This window comes from Typopeltis vanoorti, chromosome 26, assembly GCF_054136105.1.
Source record: "Typopeltis vanoorti isolate ZY-2024b chromosome 26, IOZ_Tvanoo_1.0, whole genome shotgun sequence".
Taxonomy (NCBI): domain Eukaryota; kingdom Metazoa; phylum Arthropoda; class Arachnida; order Uropygi; family Thelyphonidae; genus Typopeltis; species Typopeltis vanoorti.
The window spans coordinates 14,410,930-14,430,592 of record NC_143574.1 but is presented as its reverse complement, the minus strand read 5'-3'; the positions used below and the strand labels follow the sequence as shown (position 1 = coordinate 14,430,592).

Here is a 19,663-nt window from a genome sequence, read left to right as displayed (position 1 = left end):
TTTTCTGCTTTGAGCCTTGAAAAGCATCTTTCTTTTTTGTCCCCTTTGAAATACAATTCTATTTACAATCAGCTATATAATCATCAGCAACAGATACCACCTTAGCCATTTTAATGTTATGTAAATTATTTTTACTTGAAACTAATCCATTTACCATTCACATCTTTCTTTCTCTCTAAATGACGTTTAAGTCATTTAGAGAGACAAGGCACAAGGAAAGGAATTACATTTTTAAAGATTTTTCTCAAATTAAGAAGTATAAAGAAAAATATTCATCATCATCAAATTCTTAATATGTACTCACAGGGGGGTGTACAGGATAATTACGATAGTACTACATGAGTAAGTTAATCGTATCTGTCAAGACTCCAATATTATTAGATCTTATACTTCTGTCTTTTAAGATGGTTTTTTATTGTATCAATTCATCTAGATCTTGATCTTCCTCTGGGTCTTTTTCATGGCAACCTGGTAAACAAGACTTGTTTGGCCAATCTTTCCTCTCCCATTCTGCTTAGGTGACCATATCACCTGAGATTAGTTCTGCTAACACATTCCTGAATGTGTTAGCAGAACTAATCTGCAATAAAATGGCAAGTTCTTTCCTAATATCATCTGTTCACTTTACTAATCTTTCTTAGAACTCTCATATCAGGTCTCAAATCAAGTGTTTTATTTCTAATCCAGATATCTCATCCATAAGTTATAATTAGTTTAAACACCATCTTGTATACAGCTAATTTAGTGTTATGACTAATTTCTTTCTTATTCCATATAAATTCATTCAGCTGACTTCTCACCATACCAGATTTACTAATTCTGTTGTCTCTTTCTATATTTAATTTACCATCTTCACTAAAAATTGTGCTGCCTAAATAGCTGAAATGTTTTACTTGTTCTATAGGTTCACTATAAGCCTCCATAACTCAGTCAGTAGAGACAAAGCCCTTTGGTTGGAAAAGACCAGGATTCAATTCCTGTCACTAATGTCAGGAACCTTTATCTGGTCTCTTTCGACTAAAGGTGAGTTAGGTGGTCTCATACATAGGTGGAAGGTTTTTTTTCTCCCGGAAACTATAATTTTTTTGCTCCTCAAAACAGACAAACCAGTCAATAGAACACATGCCAATAGACAAACAGACAACATACAAACCAGCCAAAAGAACAATAGAACCTTATCCTTGTATTATGACTGGGAAGTCCAAGGATACTTGGAAAGCCATAGGTGTTTATGATGATGATCTTTCACCATTCAGGATACAATTCATGTTTTCATTGTTTCTGCCAATTTTCATTGTTTTTTTATTGCTGATTTTCATACCAAACTAATCAGAACAGTAATTCAGTTTGGTCATGGAATCCTGCAGACTTATTCTGGATTTATTTAGGAGTATAACATCATCTACATGAAGTAGAGCTGAGATTAACATCTCCAATATCAAGTTTAATACTCCTTTCCATCATAATGTGATTCACATAGCTGATGAATAATAGTGGAATTAATGTACTCTCTTTTCACATACCTGATTGCTTAAGGGTCAAAGCTGTATAACTGAGAGGAGACCTCCACATAGCCTTTAAAGGAATGCGGAGAACCGACCAGGGCTTCTGACCTAATGTCCAATCCTCACCTTCTGTTGGGAATCTGGCAATTTGGAATTTAGCCGACCAAATTGTATTCTTATTGGTTAAACCAAAATAAAAAATGATGGTACAACATGACAAAATTTCATGCCGGCAGGGGCGTCACCCAGTTAAACAAGGTCCCTGTTGTTTTCGCCAGGGAACCAGGGCGAACAGCGAAAAGTCAGCTACTGGAACAAATCTGAAAACAAACCCCAACTACTATTCAACATAAGAAGCCTGAATGGCAAAGAAATGGAGCTAGCTGAGGAATTAGATAAGTACCAGATCGACATAATAGGGGTGACTGAAACAAAAAATAAAAACTGGTGAGATCTTTTTGAGCAATAAATACAAAATGTTATATTCAGGCAATGACAATCAAGGAAAAGAAGGAGTAGCCATAGTATTCAACACAAAATACAAGGCTAATCTTCTTGAATGGCAGGCAGCCTCAAGTAGAGTAATGTGGGCAATATGAGAATAGAGAACTGGACAATGAGACTTATTTGTGCCTACGGTCCCACAGAAGGTTCTATTAAGGTAGAAGTGGAGGAATTTTTTGATGCTTTAGAAAAAGCAACTGACACAATGAAAAAGGAAAAGTTCGTCCTTGTTGGGGATCTAAATAGCAGAGTAGGAAATGATTGTGAGACATACAAAAATATTGTGGGAAAATCTGGAGAAAAGAGCAAAGCTAATAATAATGGCAAATATCTGTTGGATTTCTGCTCAGGACATGGACTACTTATTACTAACACCATGTTCCAACATATAAATGTGCACAAATTCACATGGAGAGAAGAGGCAAGGAAAAAGAAAAGTCTCACTGAATATGCTATTTTTGATAGTGATGTTTTCTCCCTGGTGCAGGACACCAGAGTTTACAGAGGATTTGAAATTGGAAGTGATCACTATTTAGTCTTGAGCAGAATAAAATTGAATTTCATATTGAAAAGAATAACATGTAAGAAAGTTTTAAAGCGAATAAAAGTTGAGCAGCTCTCAGATGTGAACTGTAGACTAAAATACACAAAGATTATTGAAGGAAAAATGAAAGAGTTTGAGAACAGGAATCAAACCTTGGAGATTCAGTGGCAAGCCTTGAAGAAAGCCCTGATTGATTCGGCTAGAGAGGCATGTGGTGAAGTTGTGTGCAAGGATAGAAAAATTAGAACTCCATGGTGGACACAGGAAGTTAAACAGGCAGTGAAGGAAAAGAAGAAAGCATATCAAAAGTTCCTGGCAAATAAGTCAGCTTGTGCTCTTAGAGAATACAGAGACAATGCAAGAATGCTAAACACTGTGTACAACTAGCTAAACAAAAGTCATGGGAAGACTTTGGCAAGAATATAGAAAATAAATATCAAGAAGGTGGCAAAATATTCTGGAGGTTGTTGAAATAGCTCAGAAATGAAGGAAAGAGTGCTGTAAAAGGAATTAGAGATGATAAAGGTGATATGAAAACGGAGGAAAAAGATATCCTTGAAGTATGGAGTAATTACTTTGAAAAACTGCTAAATGAAACAAGCAGTGATGATAGCATAGTAGTAAAAAACACTGACCAGGCATGCAGTCAGGAATACATATCCATACTTGAAGTATAAAAAGCCATCAAAGGCTTAAAATGTGGAAAGGCAGCAGGAGTGGATGGTATAAAAGTCTTACAGTGGCTGCACTGCATAGTTCAGAAAGCCTGGACAGAGCGACGAATTCCCGATGACTGGAGTAGAGCTCTCATAGTACCCATATATAAAACGGGAAATAAAATTGAATGTGAGAATTACAGAGGTATTTCCCTACTAAGTGTTCCTGGCAAGATCTATGCAAGTATACTTGAGAAACGATTGAGAAGAATTGTGGAAGAAAAGCTGGGTGAAGAACAAGCTGGATTCCGGCCAAATAGAGACTGTCAGGATCAGATCTTCACTTTACGACAAATAGTGGAGAAATCATGGGAATATAACAAAGATCTCTATTTGAGTTTTGTCGATTTGGAAAAGGCATATGACAAGGTACCAAGAGAGAAGCTATTCAATACACTGCAGTTATATGGTGTCAATGGGGCATTATATCTAGCAATACTCAGTCTTTATTTGAGTTGTAAGTCAGCAGTTAGAATTGAAGGAAGTACAGGAAGATGGTTTAATGTTAAATCTGGTGTGAGACAAGGATGTACATTATCCCCTCTGTTATTCATTATCTATATGGATCACATTATGAAGGAAAGTGGTATTAAACATGATATCAAAATGTTAATGTCAGCTTTATGCGGATGATGTTATACTTCTAAATCCGCTACAAGTCTGCAAGATTCAATGACTAAATTGAATAACTGTTGTATTAGATATGGTATGAAGATCAGCAATAAAAAGACCAAGACAATGAAAATAGGCAGAATCACTGAAAATGTCAGCTGTGTTGTGAATGGAGAACCTGTGGAACAAGTAAAACATTTCAACTACTTAGGCACGATTTTTAGTGAAGATGGAAAATTAAATAACTAAATCGTACTTACCGGGTGCGAAATTTAAGGATGTAAGTGGGAGTATTAGAGTGCAAAAACAGAGGGTGAAAGAATTAATAATTGTGGCGGGTACGAATGAATTGAAAGGTGATAAATTTTTTATGAGAGAGGACTTGAAAGTATTGTTAAAGGTAGCGAAAGAAAAGAGTGACAGAGTTAGAATGGTTAGTCTGTTGCCGCGGTATGACAGAGAGGAGTTCAGAAGGAGGGCCATAATCGCAAATGACATTATGCATAGGTTATGCAGACGGTGTGGTGTGGAATTCGTGGACGTGTGGAATGAGTTTGAAGGGCGAAAGGACTTATACAAGATGGATAGCCTGCATTTGAATGGACTTGGTGTGCGGAGACTGGAAAGAGTGTTGCTGAATGAAGTGAAAATGGATGTGCAAAACCAGGGAAACTAGAACAACGAAGGAGGGGGGGGGAATGGATATGCAGACATCAGCGAGACAGATGAGTGTAAGAATGTATATAATGTACCCGAGCCAGCACTAAGGACAAAAAATGGGAATGGGTCATTTAGAATAACGCATCAATATAGGGGTGGGACTAAGGGATCACTCATTTCATGTATACTAATGCCAGGAGTATTAGGAACAAGAAGGAAGAATTTTTGGCCTTGATTGGCTCTTCCTGGCCACAGGTTATTGGCATTAGTGAAACATGGCTGACGGAAGATGATATAGTTAGTGGGATAGAATGTGTAGGTTATAGTGTGTTTAGGAGGGACAGAGAGAATAAAATGGGGGGTGGGGGATATTATTGATGATAGCTGATGAACCAGCCAAGGAAAATTGAAGTTGTATCGCAGGATAGTGAAAGGAGCTCATATGAGGCTATTTGGCGTGAGATTGAGACTGGCAGAATAAAATATACAGTTGGGTGCTGCTATAGACCAGGTGATGGAATAGATGGTGGAGATAGTATGCATAGGGAAATTGATGAAATGAGTGGAAGGAGGGTAATTATTATGGGGGATTTCAACTATGGTAACATTGATTGAAAGGAGGAGAGGACACGTGAGGAAGGAAAAGGATTTTATTCAATTCTTAAGGGATAACTATCTGAGACAGCATGTAATTGAAAATACTAGGGGTGTGAGAGTGCTTGACCTGGTAATAGCATCTGAGAATTTGACTGTAATGAATATGACCATGTTGCGACCTATTGGTGAGAGCGATCATAAGGTCTTGACCTGGGAGGTGGCTAAAGGTGTGGAATTTTCGATTAAGACAAGGTATATGTGGAATTACTGTGCTGGCAAGTATGACAAGCTTAGGAGATTGCTTGGATCAGTGACATGGCATGTACAACTGCAAGGGCTGGACATCGATAGAGCATGGGAAGTGGTCAAGGAGCATTTGCAGGAGGTTATGGTTGATTGTATACCTAGGGTGCGGATAGTAAAACAAGTAGGGCTTAAATGGATGAATAACACCATTAAGCTTGAGCTGCAAAAAAAAGAAACAACTGTGTAGGGAATTTAAAGAGAAAGGTGACCTGCAGGCACACGAACGGTATAAAGCACAGAGCAGAAGGGTAACGAGTGTGGCAAGAAAAGCAAAAGCCGATTATGAAAGGAAACTAGCTTTGCAAGCAAAAGAGAATCCCAAACAGTTCTTTCAATATGCTGCAAGCAAGAAAAAAACTGTAAACGGCAAAATGATTTTAAGGAATGACGATGGTAAGGAGGTCACTGAATCAGTCGATATAGTGGAGTTACTGAGTGCGCACTTTGCAAAAGCATATCATCCAGGTGGTGACATTGAAAAAATGAAGGAACCATTAGTTTATATGGGAATAGTGATGAATGAAGTGGAGGTGACTAGTCTATTGCAGAACCTTAATGTGAACACATCTGTGGGATTGGATGGTATACCGGCACGGGTCTTGCGTGAAGCAGCTAAGGAATTATCAATGCCCTTGACCATGTTGTTTAATCTGAGTCTCAGGTCTGGTTTAGTCCTGAAGGTGTGGAAAGAGGGGAAAATAGTTTCACTGCATAAAGGAGGATCCAAGACTACGGTTGCAAATTACCGACAGATCAGCATATCAGGAGTCGTTGTCAAGGTCTTGGAGAAAGTAGTCAAGGGAAAAATACAGGAATGGATTGATGAAAATGAGATACTGTACAGGGGACAGCATGGCTTTGTGAAGGGTAGATCATGCTTCAGTAACTTGCTCAAGTTTTATAACAAGGTGACGGCTGAACTGGATAAGGGAAATGGGTTTACAGTGATACTGCTGGACCTGGCAAAGGCGTTTGACAGGATACCACATGGAATACTAATCCGTAAACTACAACATATGGGAATGGATATAGGGTTGGTGAGATGGATAGGTGGTTGGTTGATGGAGAGATATCAAAGAGTAGTTTATTCAGGAGTAGAGTCCAAAAGATGGCCTGTGACTAGTGGTGTGCCGCAGGGTTCTGTTCTTGGACCACTGCTGTTTAATCTGTTCATTAACGATATAGGGAAGGATCTAAGTGGAACAATTCATTTGTTCGCTGATGATGCAAAGTTGGGTAGGGCAATAGTGAATGCAGAAGATGTCAAAGTCTTGCAGGATGACTTAGATAGATTGGAGTTCTGGGCTAAGAAGAATGGATGTCAATTTAATGTGACAAAATGTAAGGTTATGCATTTTGGGGTGAAGAGATTAGCAGCAGTATACCACATTGGTGGAACTGTACTCCAAGAGATTGATGAGGCCAGGGACTTGGGAGTGTTGGTGGATAGGGAGATGAAGTTTAGGGGGCACATTGCAAAAGTAGCTAAATCAGCTCATCAACTCACTTGGTTGTTGAAAAATACCTTGACGAGCAGAGACAAGCAAGTTGTTGTACCTCTGTACCGAGCCTTGATAAGACCTCATCTCGACTACTGTGCCCAGATTTGGTCACCTCGGTTCCTTCTTGATGGAGAGGAGGTGGAGAGGATCCAGAGGCGAGTGACTAAGATGATAACAGGTCTATGGAATGAACCATATGAGAACAGGTTGAAGATTTGTGGGTTGCAGAAACTAGTTGATAGGCGGAGGAGGGGAGATATGATTGAGACATTCAAATTGCTAAAGGGATTCTATAGGATTAATTCAGAGGATATTTTTGAGATCAGGACTGGTGGTGGGAGAACTAGGGGACACCTATGGAAGCTGGGCAAGAGTGTGGTTAACAGGGGTGTTAGAGCTGGGTTCTTTACTTTTAGAGTGGTAAATGAGTGGAATAAGCTGCCAGAGTCTGCTGTGGGTGCTATGACGGTTAACGAGTTCAAGGCAAGGTATGATAAATACTGTGAGAATGTAATCGCATAGTTGTGTGGACATGATGTTTAGGGCCTCCCTCGATGAGTCTAAGGACTCCTGGAGTCACCCGAAATAATAATAATAATAATAATAAATATAGAAATAGATAACAGAATCAGCAAAGCTGGTATGGTGGGAAGTCAATTGAATAAATTCATATGGAATAAGAGAGAAATTAGTCAGAACACAATTAGCTGTATACAAGATGGTGTTCAAACCAGTTTTAACTTATGGATCTGAGAGCTGGGTCAGAAGTAAAACACTTGACCAAAGACTAGAGACCGCAGATATGAGAGTCCTGAGAAAGATTAGAGGCGTGAACAGATGGCATCAATGGCAATATCATATTAAAAACGAGGATATTAGGAAAGAACTTGACATTGTCAGCATCCAGGAATGCATTACCAGAGCTAATCTCAGGTGGTATGGTCACTTAAATAGCATGGGAGAGGACGATTAGCAAAACAAGTGTTCTTTGCCAGGTTGGCAGGAAAACAACCCAGAGGAAGACCAAGATATAGGTGGATTGATACGGTACAAAGTGCCTTAGACAATAGAAATATAAGATGTGATAATGTTGGAGTCTTCACAAGTAACAGACTGATTTGGAGGAAAATTGTAGATAAGAAGTTAGTAATGATGTAATTTTTTCATGTGGTACTATCATATCCTGTACACCCCTTGAGGGTACACGGCAGGAATTTGATGATGATGATTTGACATCAAACCATCTTTCTGTACCTCCTTCCATTCTATCTGCTGATTTACAACTAAAATACGTACTGAGAGAGACTATGTATTTCTTGATGTAATGGACCATTTAGACATTATCAATGGAGCATTTTCAATAGCATTCCTCTTGGCACCTTGTCATATGCCTTTTCCATATCTACAAAACCCAAATACAGATCCTTGTTATATACCCATGATTTCTCAACTATTTGTCTGAAAGTGAAACTAATCCTGACAACATCTATTTGGCCTGAATCCGACTTGTTCTTCATCAAGCTTCCCTTTTGCAATTTTCCTTAGCCATTTCTCAAGTATGCTTGCATAAATCTTACCAGGAACACTTGCCAGCCTGGTTGGCAGAGTGATTAATATATCAGCTCTCCAGCCAAGAGATGAGGGTTCAAATCATGCCCAGGGCATGGATGTTTGTGATTGTCCTACTAACCAATTACCATATGTACCACTGTGACCTGTGTCCTGGTACAGTATGACCTTTGATAATAGCTCCGTCATTCTCACATTCAGTTTTATTTCTCTTTTTATAGTTGGATACTATGAGAGCTCTGCTCCAATCATCTGGAATTTGACCCTCTGAGCAGGCATTCTGAATTTTATAATGAGGCCGCTGTAAAACTTTAATACTCCATATTTGAGCATTTCTGGCAGAATTTCTTCTTCTTCAGTGGCCTTTCCACATTTCACGTTTTTCATGATTTTTTCTACTTCAAGTATGGATATGTATTCCCCCCTGCATTCCTGTTGGGAGTTTTCTACTGATACTGCTTGTTTCATTTAGTAGGCTTTCAAAGGTAATTACTCCAAACATGTAGAATATCTTTATCTTTAGTTTTTATGTCAGTTTTATCTCTGATTCCTTTTACAGTACTTTTTCTTCCATTTCTAAGCTTTTTCAATAGCCTCCAAAATATTTTGTTACCTTCCTGATATTTATTTTCTATGTTCATATCAAACTTTTTCCATGACTTTTGTCTAGCTAGCTTTGCAAAGTGCTTTGCTTTCTTACATTTTTCTCTGTATGCTCTAAGAGCACAAGCTGACTTACTTGCCAAGAACTTTCAATATTCTTTTTTTTCCTTTGCTGCCTCTTTAACTTTCTGAGTCTCATGGAGTTCTGATTTTTTTCTATCCAGACAATCTCACCACATCTCTCTCTCTCTGTGGCTGAATCAATCAATGTTTTTTTTCAGGATTTGCCATTGAATCTCCAAAATATGGTTCTTGTTTTCATATGCTTTCATTTTCTCTTCAATGAAGTTTGTGTATTTGAGTCTACAGTTCACCTCTGAAAGCTGTTCTACTTTGATTCATTTTAAAACTTTCTTATAAGTTCTTCTTTTCAGTATAAAATTAATTTTTTCCTGCTCAAAACTAAATAGTGATTATTTCCAATTTCAAATCCTATGTATGCTCTTGTGTCCTGAACCAGTGGAGAGAAAAAAAAATCAAATATAAGTCAATGAGACTTTTCTCATTTCTTGCAACTTCTCTCCACGTGAAGCTGTGTGCATTTTTAAAAAATGGCATGATATACAGAAGCCTTATTGTCAATCTTTTTTGCCTACTAACAATCCAGTCTATTTATGAATCTTAGTTATGTTAGACATAAGTAAGAATTATGATGGATCAAACTTACACAGACAAATTATTTTTCAATCAGTATTCTGATATTGTTTTCAAGCCCATTATCACAGATCAGAATAACAATTATTCTGTGTTGGTTTATTATCTTAATTCTCAAGTATTTATACTATGTTCTATTCCTGTTATAAAATTCTGTATATATCTTCTCAGTTTAGCAAATAACAAACAAAACTGTTGAACTGAAGGAATAATTTATTATAAAAATAGTTTGCTACAATGAATTTCCTTTCAAATAGAAATAATACAGTTCGTTATAATTTAGTATAACTTTCTTTCACTTACACAATTTAGGTACCAAAAGCTCAAAATGAATACTGAAATGCCTTGACATTCATTAAATATTTGGGATGCTAATTTTCAACAAAAATCTGTCTAGTGGTATTTATTGTCTATGTACAGAAACATAGATAGTACACTATCTGCTTGTACACTAGATTTTGATAAAATTTAACATTCAGGATTATTACTGAAATCTGCAAGATCTTTTCAATTTCTGGAAAGTCTTATTTTATTGGAGAAAGATAGAATGTAGGAATAATCTTGCAGTGATTTTGCATCATTCTTTTAAAACTTACAAAGATTTAGTTTTTAAAGAGTGATGCAAAATCACTGCACGATCATGTCAGTATTCTATTCTACAATGAAGTAAGACAGTAAGAATGTGGAGAAGTTGGTAATTGGAACATTTAAGAATGTTGGTTAAAGCCTATGAAATAATTCATAAATACAACTGATGAAATATATAAGAAAAATTTACCATAAAACAGCAAACATAACTTACCAAAGATGTATGTTCAACAAAGAAGAAAATAACAGAATACAGTTGCCTTAATACTTCTATCCTTTCAATAAAATCATAAACAGCTAGAATCCATCTCAAAAGACTTATCTGTAATTACAAGATTCTTTAATATTGATGATAAGATAAAAGTCATGTCATGAACATCAAAAGCTAAGAGACTTTTTGAAAAACAAAATATTCAACTCTGTGACAGGAATTCCTATTTATAAGAATAAATATAATAAAATTTTAAGATCAATATTAATTTATTCATCCTGTTTTGTGTGGTTTAAGTCAATATGAAATATAATTTAGATGACTAAGTCCCAAATTGCCAGCCTATTCAAAACTGTTCAGTATCAGGTTAGTAGTAGTACCCAGCTGTTCAGTATTATGTAGTAGTATCCTAAACAGCATATAGAAAAATGCCCTTGAAAGGTACATTTCAGAAATCGGATGATGAGAGTACTATTAATTTATTGATAAATGACTTTATTACTACAATCAAAGACTTATCTGACTCATCTTTTCTTCTTAATCTGGCATATATCTGATATAATTTAATTTTTACATATGTATTCCTATTTTAACTTCATGTTCTAATATGCAAGTATATTTAGAAATAGACTTCAAAGTATTAACTGGTAAAGATAATTTGATAATATCCTTAGTGATCAAGTGGATGATGCATCATATTATCATATGCTCCAGCATAATTGTGTGTGTAACACAATTTAATATTAACTAATTATATGATTATATAATGTTTAAAAGAAATTCATTTTTGCATGTTTGAGAATTCATTTTCAACTCTTCTAAACTAAATTATCTGCTCATTTGCAAAATTTTCTGCTGATAATGATCACCTCAACCTTTTAATCCTACACAATCAGGAAAAACCACAGGCAACAGAAAAGCTGATCATGACAGGCTACTAAGCTTAACATGGTAAGAAGGAATGCAGAAATATTTTCTTGGCTCTTTTTTGCCCAGCTATATTGCTAGTTGAAGCAAAACTAAGCCAAAAAAAAAAGGCAAACAATGAGATGAATACAGAAATCAGAAAACTGACATCCACAATATATATATATATATATATATATATATATATATATATATATATTATCTGACTTGGAACACCAACAAGACAGGACTACAACATAAGCCACTGGAAACAAGGAAATCATTTAAAGATAAAAATATTTAGTCAGCCGTGGTATGCTTTCTAAATACTCAAGTTGCTATCATAAGTAAATCACACCTATATGTAGCAGCACTGGGTTAATATATTTGATTTTTTCCCTTTGCTTCTAAGCATATGCAATGCTGCAATAACATGTAACAATTGCAATGTCACATGAAACAAGCAGTTTTGTGCACTAAGTTAGATACTAAATCCTCAGAGTGACAATACTGTAAGTGTTGAAACACTGAGTATAAATATAAATAGCTGATGGTTATTAATTCCAAAAATCAACATGTGGTGTTAAACTGGAGGGGGGGGGAGTTATAAACTCAGTGTGAGATAAGTGACGCAGGCCCATATTTTCAGTGATGGAGATACATTTGTTGAATACAGATTTGTCTTATCAGGCAAATAGCAGAGTAAAAGTGTGGGGATTTGTTTAGATTTCAGAAAAGACTCAATTTCTTTCAATAGTAACACAATTTAATATTAACTAATTATATGATTATACAATGCTTAAAAGAACAATTAAGAGGAAATGAATTTAATTAACTTAGCATAAGCAATATAGCATTTAGCATGACTACTTAGTAACTTTAACATTAGATAATGCAACATTTAATATGGCAATTTAGCAATCCAGAATTTAGCAACAATATGGATAAAATGCTTTCACTGTGATAAAAAATGGAATGCTTTCCTAATTTGCATGATGCATGCTCTAGATTTACTTCATAACATAAAAGAAAGATCAGAATTAACAACACTTTTCATGCACAGCTATCATATTTCATTTATATTACATCTTAATGAACTAAAATTTCTTCCTTTGTAAAAATTCTCTGATTATCTTCGATTGTCATATGACATTTACAGCCAAGTGAGATTAATTAATTATTACAAGTTTCTGTTTGGAACAATTTATATCACTGTTCAAAGTTTTTAGTTGCACAAAATCTGTTTTTCACTTATACATGGAAAAGAAATAACATCCTATCTTGCAAAAGACTACATAGAAATTTGGTTTCTCGATTCTACTAGCTGCATACTTTGCTAATTATGAGAGTTCACTCAGTCAAAGGCTAGACAGTCCTTGTATACTTTGAATGGATTCTCAGAAGTTACCACTAGTAATGAGCTGTCACTGAAACTAAATCAAAAGAAATTTCTGAAGAGATTTTTCTAGGAGTTTCTTCCTTACACTGTAAAGACCATTTAGTCATGTTTACGAGCAAACTTAAAGTTTCAGTTCTTCTTCTTTGTTATCTCCTTTCTTCATTCCTCCTCATCTCCTCCCCCTTCTTTATTTTTCCTCATTTCTCCTTGCTTTCCTGTATGTCATGTTTCCTCTATCCTCACATTCACCTTCATCTTTTTCTTTTTTAAAGACTTTGTGGTTTATGTTTCCTTCCATGACACTCATATGATCACTAGGTACCAACAGTTGTATCCTCTGCACATGCTCAAGTTTGGTTCTCATTGCCACAACTTCATGCAGAAGCAAATGCAGATTGCTATTTTTCATTTATGTACATTTTTAGTATGCTTCATGAGAAACTGGAGGCAAGTTGAAGAGTTATTATTAGCATATTTCCCTTTTCCTTTCTGAATGCACTTTATGCTTTACTATTATATATACTTTACTATCGTATAAGCTCTCATCACCCCTTGTCTCAGTATCTCCCATAATGCAAAGCACATCTCCTTGCGGACATGTATACTGCTATGCATTAAGGGAAGGGCCACTACCCAGACTGGTTTCGACCTTTATTGAGGTCTCGTTAGTAGCAGCCAGACCCAAACATGGAGATACTAAGGCAGAAGCAATAGGAGAGGTCATATTTACCTATATAAGTTGTTTGCTTGGAGTTGCACCACCTTACCTTAGTCCTGAAGATATTTTCAGGTGCAAACTTTGTTTGCTTACACTTGGATAAAGGGTTAAACTAAATTTATTATAGTCTAACCAAGTGCAAAATAAACTTCCAACATTTTTATTTGTTTCTTTTTTATGTAGTATATCTGAGTGAATAAAAATGATAAGTAGAAATATGGAAGTTATAAAATTAATTTGATAAAAAATACTAATACTTACAATTAGAAAGTACTTAAGTAGAAAAAAAAAACTTAGGGGTATTACACACGGAGTATGCCGGGGGCACAAAATTATCTTGGTCCGTTACTGGATATCAGATAAAATTTAAGTGCAATTTTGGTGTAGGTACTTTTTTCAGTGCATCTCATTGTTTAGTCAAAGCACTAAAGAAATTATAAATTTCTTCTATATTGCTAAAAAAAATCACTGTTTCAGTATTAACTTGAGCAGCATCAGTGATCACCAAATTTAATGTGTACAGCGCACAGGACAAAGAGTGCTCATGGGCTAATATTCCATAAGTGTCTCTGAACACAAGGTGTTTTCCTGGCATGTTCTTCCCGTTATTGTATCCTTGTCTCTGAAAATTTTTAATATCTAAATTTAAATCTTTTACTTTATCTAAGAGGAATGTTGATAAACTTTCAGACTTTCTGAGAAATTTAGTTAGCCACCCTTTCTGTTTATCTTTTTCAAGTTCTTTTGTCGCTTTTCTTTTTTTTTATTTGCAGTTCCAGATAATTTTTTTCGTCTCCATTATGCCAAAATTTATTCTGAAGTAAAAAATTTACTGAACAAAAAAAAATTCGGTAAGACATAAAAAATAAATGTAAATAAAAAAATTAAAATAAATACTTAAAGAAATGTATAAATTTTTTGCTGATTTGTAAAGGCTTAGGTTAAATTTTTAATCTACTTTCCTCAATGTGAATTAACTACACATTCACCATTTGTTTAGCAATCAACAATTTGATTATTTAATTACAAACAATGCATGAGATCTGTTCCACAAACAATGCCCAAATGTAGCTTTGTAATGGAAGTTAAGCCAGATACACGTTCACACATCATCCTGACGAATGCACATTGAATATAAAAAAGAAACTATAACAGAACACCCCAGATGAACGCCCTGCTCTTTTAGTACTTCTGCGAGCTCTATACGACACAATGAAAAACAACTTGCAGTTTTAGTTTTTGCTAAATGTTATTAAAAGCCACAGTATTTATTACAATATATTTAGTGCATATCCACATTTAATAAACGCTAATATTAAAATGTGTTTTTATTTTAATTTTTCTACTCACTTCAGTGCCCCTTGAAGAAGGCACCCTGATGTGACGTACTGCCTGCTTACTGAGTTAAGCCAGTCCTGATGGTAGGTCATTTTGCAAGTTGGCTCCATTCAAGAATACGCAGCTATCTAGACAAACTGTGGCAAGACATCTGTGACAAGTAGGCCTATAGTCTGCATAGCTTTAATGACAGTTCATCATAGAGCATGTTTTCAATCATGTTATATTCATAAAAACCAATGGGCTAATGTACGCTTTACAGATGAGACGTTGTAGACCTTTTTGCATTTCTAGAAGACACTTGATCTGGCATGAAAGTGGTACTACTTACCGTTGTGAGAATGTTCTTGAAAGGGATAGATATGGTGGGTCATTGTAGAGAGGCATTATGCATACTGGAAAAAGGTTATGACTGGTGAACGATATTGCAATGAAGTTCTTCACCATCATGTTTGATTGTACTGTGGTGAGGTAAGCAAAGAATTAATTTATATGGATGACAATGCCACACCACATCGTACATGATAAGCAGAGATACTTCTGGAGACTGAGGATATTAATCGAATCGAGTGCCAGAATGCACCCCAGATCTCAATCCCCATAGCAAACATTTGAGATGTAACAGGGAGACATATTGCAGGAAACAAAAACAGGCCTTATCTTTGCTATGAATGAGGAGTGAGCCAGTTTGCCTCAAAAACTCCTGAATCACTTGGCAATAAGTATATTACGACACTGTGAGAGCTGCATCGCAGTTCGGGGTGGACATGTTCCATACTGAATTGTCTCTCTGCATAGTTTTCTGTATGTACTGTACATTAATTCCTTAACTACATTCTTAGGAAATTTGTAACTTTTGCCAAAAATGTATTGCAATTTACCTATTTTTTGCATCATAAGACACTTTTTTTGTACTGAAAAATTACAGTACAAAGGTGTTTTTTTCATGTACGTGCAGTTACGGTGCATCATCGCTTGTCAATAATATGTGATCAGTTTGAATAGTTGCATGATCATTAACAGTAACACATTTAAACTGGTAATCAATACATTATTATATTTAAATTTTTTTTTTATAACCCATGGATTCTACAAAGCACAGACATAGCTATACAATTGAGTTTAAGCATAGTGTGACTGAGTATGCAAAAAAAAAAATGGCAATAGGGCAGCAGAGTAGCACTTTGGGCATCCCTACAGAAAAAAGTGGTACAAACTTGGAGGAAACAAGAGCAGCAATTAATAAAAGCAAATTCTAAAAAACGCAATCTCCGCAGAAAAACCAGCAAAATGGCCAGAAATTGAAAATGAATTAAAAACTTGGATAATGGATCAAAGAAGATTGGGTTGCTGCATACTACAAAAATGATTATTCAACAAGCAAAATTACTAGCAAAATTAAGTAATATCGATTTTACCGGGTCACCATCATGGTGATTTAGATTTATGAAAAGAAATGATTTATGCATGTGTGCAAAAACGAAAATATCACAAAAAATGCTAGACGAATTCGAAAATAATATTATGCTAGAAAACAAGTTTCCCCAAATTTTGAGGAAACATCTACAGGCAGGAGAAAGAAGGTCACAATTTTGCAGGTGTGTGAATGGGTAAAGAGTTCATGAAATGAAATGAAACCCGAAATTATTATAACATCTTTTCAAAACTGTGGCATTAGTAATTCTCTTGAAGGTATGCAGGATGACTTTTTTTCAACCCAGCAATGACTCAGCTTCTGATGAAGAATCATGTTCAGAAAATTTTGAGAGTGAAGATGAAAAAAAGAAGATTAATGAAATTAATAAAAATTATTTTGTTTATATATATATATATATATATATATATATATATATTATGTTAGATTTTTTAATGATTTGATGATTTTTAAGAATAATATTTTATGCATCTTAAACTGTGAAGAATTTTTCCCCAAAAAATTCGACATGAAAAATATGATGCATCCAACACAACACCGCATCTTATAACGCAAAAAAAACTGAAATTTGTACGAAACACATTTTTTATGTAATATAATTTAATAGTATGCTGGCAATAAATTTTTGTACAGATTTGGCTGTAATAATCAAAATTTTTTTCATATACAGGCAAAAAATGTAGTTCATTCTTAGCTTTTGAACACCAGCTTCAGACTATCAGATCTCACTAATTATTATTATTGTTCTGGGAAACTCCAAGGAGTCGACAGACTCATCGAGGGAGGCCCTAACATCATGTCAAGAACAACTATTCAACATTCACACAGTATCTATCATACCTTGCCTTGAACTCATTCACGATCGTAGCACCCACAACAGACTCTGGAAGCTTATTCCACCCATTTACCACTCTCCAAGTAAAGAACCTAGCTCTAACACCCTTGTCAACCACGCTCTTGCCCAGCTTCCATGCATGGCCCCTAGTCCTCCCACCACTAGTCATATTTTCAAAAATATCTTCTGGATCAATCTCATAAAAACCTTTCAGTAATTTGAATGTCTCAATCATATCACCCCTCCTTCGCCTATTGTCCAATTTCTGCAACCCACAAATCTTCAACCTATTCTCATAAGGTTCATTCCACAGACCTGCTATCATCTTGGTCACTCGTCTCTGGACCCTCTCCACTTCCTCCCCATCACGAAGAAACCCTGGTGCCCATAGCTGGGCACAGAAGTCCAGATGGGGTCTTATCAAGGCTCGATACAGAGGAACAACAACTTGTTCGTCTCTGCATGTTAAAGTATTTTTCAGAAGCCAAGTGATTTGGTGAGCTGTTTTAGTCACTTTTGCAATGTGCCCCCTAAACTTCAACTCCCTATCCACCAACACTCCCAAATCCCTGGCCTCATCAATCTCCTGGAGTATGATTCCACCAATGCGATATACTGCTGCTATTCTTTTCACCCCAAAGTGCATAACCTTACACTTTGCCACATTAAATTGACATCCATTTTTCCTAGCCCAGTCCTCCAAACTATCCAAATCATCCTGTAAAATTTTGACATCTTGTGCACTCACAATTGCTCTACCCAACTTTGCATCATCAGCAAACAAGTGAACACTTCCTCTCAGATCCTTTCCAATATCATTGATGAACAAATTGAAAAGCAGTGGTCCAAGAACAGAGCCCTGTGGCACTCCACTAGTCACAAGACGTCTTTTAGACTCCACTCCTGAATAAACCACTCTTTGATATCTCTCCTTCAACCACCCTCTTATCCATCTCACCAACCCTATATCTATACCCATCTGCTCCAGTTTACTGATTAGGGTTCCATGTGGTATCCTATCAAAGGCCTTGGCAAGGTCCAGTAGTATCACTGTAAACCCATTACCCCTATCCAGTTCAGCCGTCACTGTGTTATAAAACGTGAGCAAGTTACTGAGGCATGATCTACCCTTCACAAAACCATGTCGTCCCCCATACAATATCCTATTTTCATCTATCCAATCCTGTATTCTTTTCTTGACTAATTTCTCTAAGACCTTGACAATGATTCCTGATATGCTAATCGGTCGGTAATTTACAACAGCAGTCTTGGAACCACCTTTATGCAGTGGAACTAACACTCCCAAATCCCTGGCCTCATCAATCTCCTGGAGTATGATTCCACCAATGCGATATACTGCTGCTATTCTTTTCACCCCAAAGTGCATAACCTTACACTTTGCCACATTAAATTGACATCCATTTTTCCTAGCCCAGTCCTCCAAACTATCCAAATCATCCTGTAAAATTTTGACATCTTGTGCACTCACAATTGCTCTACCCAACTTTGCATCATCAGCAAACAAGTGAACACTTCCTCTCAGATCCTTTCCAATATCATTGATGAACAAATTGAAAAGCAGTGGTCCAAGAACAGAGCCCTGTGGCACTCCACTAGTCACAAGACGTCTTTTAGACTCCACTCCTGAATAAACCACTCTTTGATATCTCTCCTTCAACCACCCTCTTATCCATCTCACCAACCCTATATCTATACCCATCTGCTCCAGTTTACTGATTAGGGTTCCATGTGGTATCCTATCAAAGGCCTTGGCAAGGTCCAGTAGTATCACTGTAAACCCATTACCCCTATCCAGTTCAGCCGTCACTGTGTTATAAAACGTGAGCAAGTTACTGAGGCATGATCTACCCTTCACAAAACCATGTCGTCCCCCATACAATATCCTATTTTCATCTATCCAATCCTGTATTCTTTTCTTGACTAATTTCTCTAAGACCTTGACAATGATTCCTGATATGCTAATCGGTCGGTAATTTACAACAGCAGTCTTGGAACCACCTTTATGCAGTGGAACTAACACTCCCAAATCCCTGGCCTCATCAATCTCCTGGAGTATGATTCCACCAATGCGATATACTGCTGCTATTCTTTTCACCCCAAAGTGCATAACCTTACACTTTGCCACATTAAATTGACATCCATTTTTCCTAGCCCAGTCCTCCAAACTATCCAAATCATCCTGTAAAATTTTGACATCTTGTGCACTCACAATTGCTCTACCCAACTTTGCATCATCAGCAAACAAGTGAACACTTCCTCTCAGATCCTTTCCAATATCATTGATGAACAAATTGAAAAGCAGTGGTCCAAGAACAGAGCCCTGTGGCACTCCACTAGTCACAAGACGTCTTTTAGACTCCACTCCTGAATAAACCACTCT

The 19,663-nt window shown here is 36.2% G+C and overlaps 1 protein-coding gene across 6 annotated transcripts in view; it reads right to left on the bottom strand.

Annotated features, from left to right (window-relative positions):
- The window catches only part of LOC150092347 (centromere protein I-like), a 311,409-nt gene that overhangs the window by 248,631 nt on the left and 43,115 nt on the right, over window positions 1–19,663 (bottom strand). For all 6 annotated transcript variants that reach the window (XM_090415030.1, XM_090415031.1, XM_090415034.1 and 3 more), the window contains exon 4: window positions 10,635–10,742. In XM_090415030.1, coding sequence (XP_090271156.1) covers window positions 10,635–10,742 — 108 coding nt within the window. The remainder of the gene's footprint in view (window positions 1–10,634; window positions 10,743–19,663) is intronic.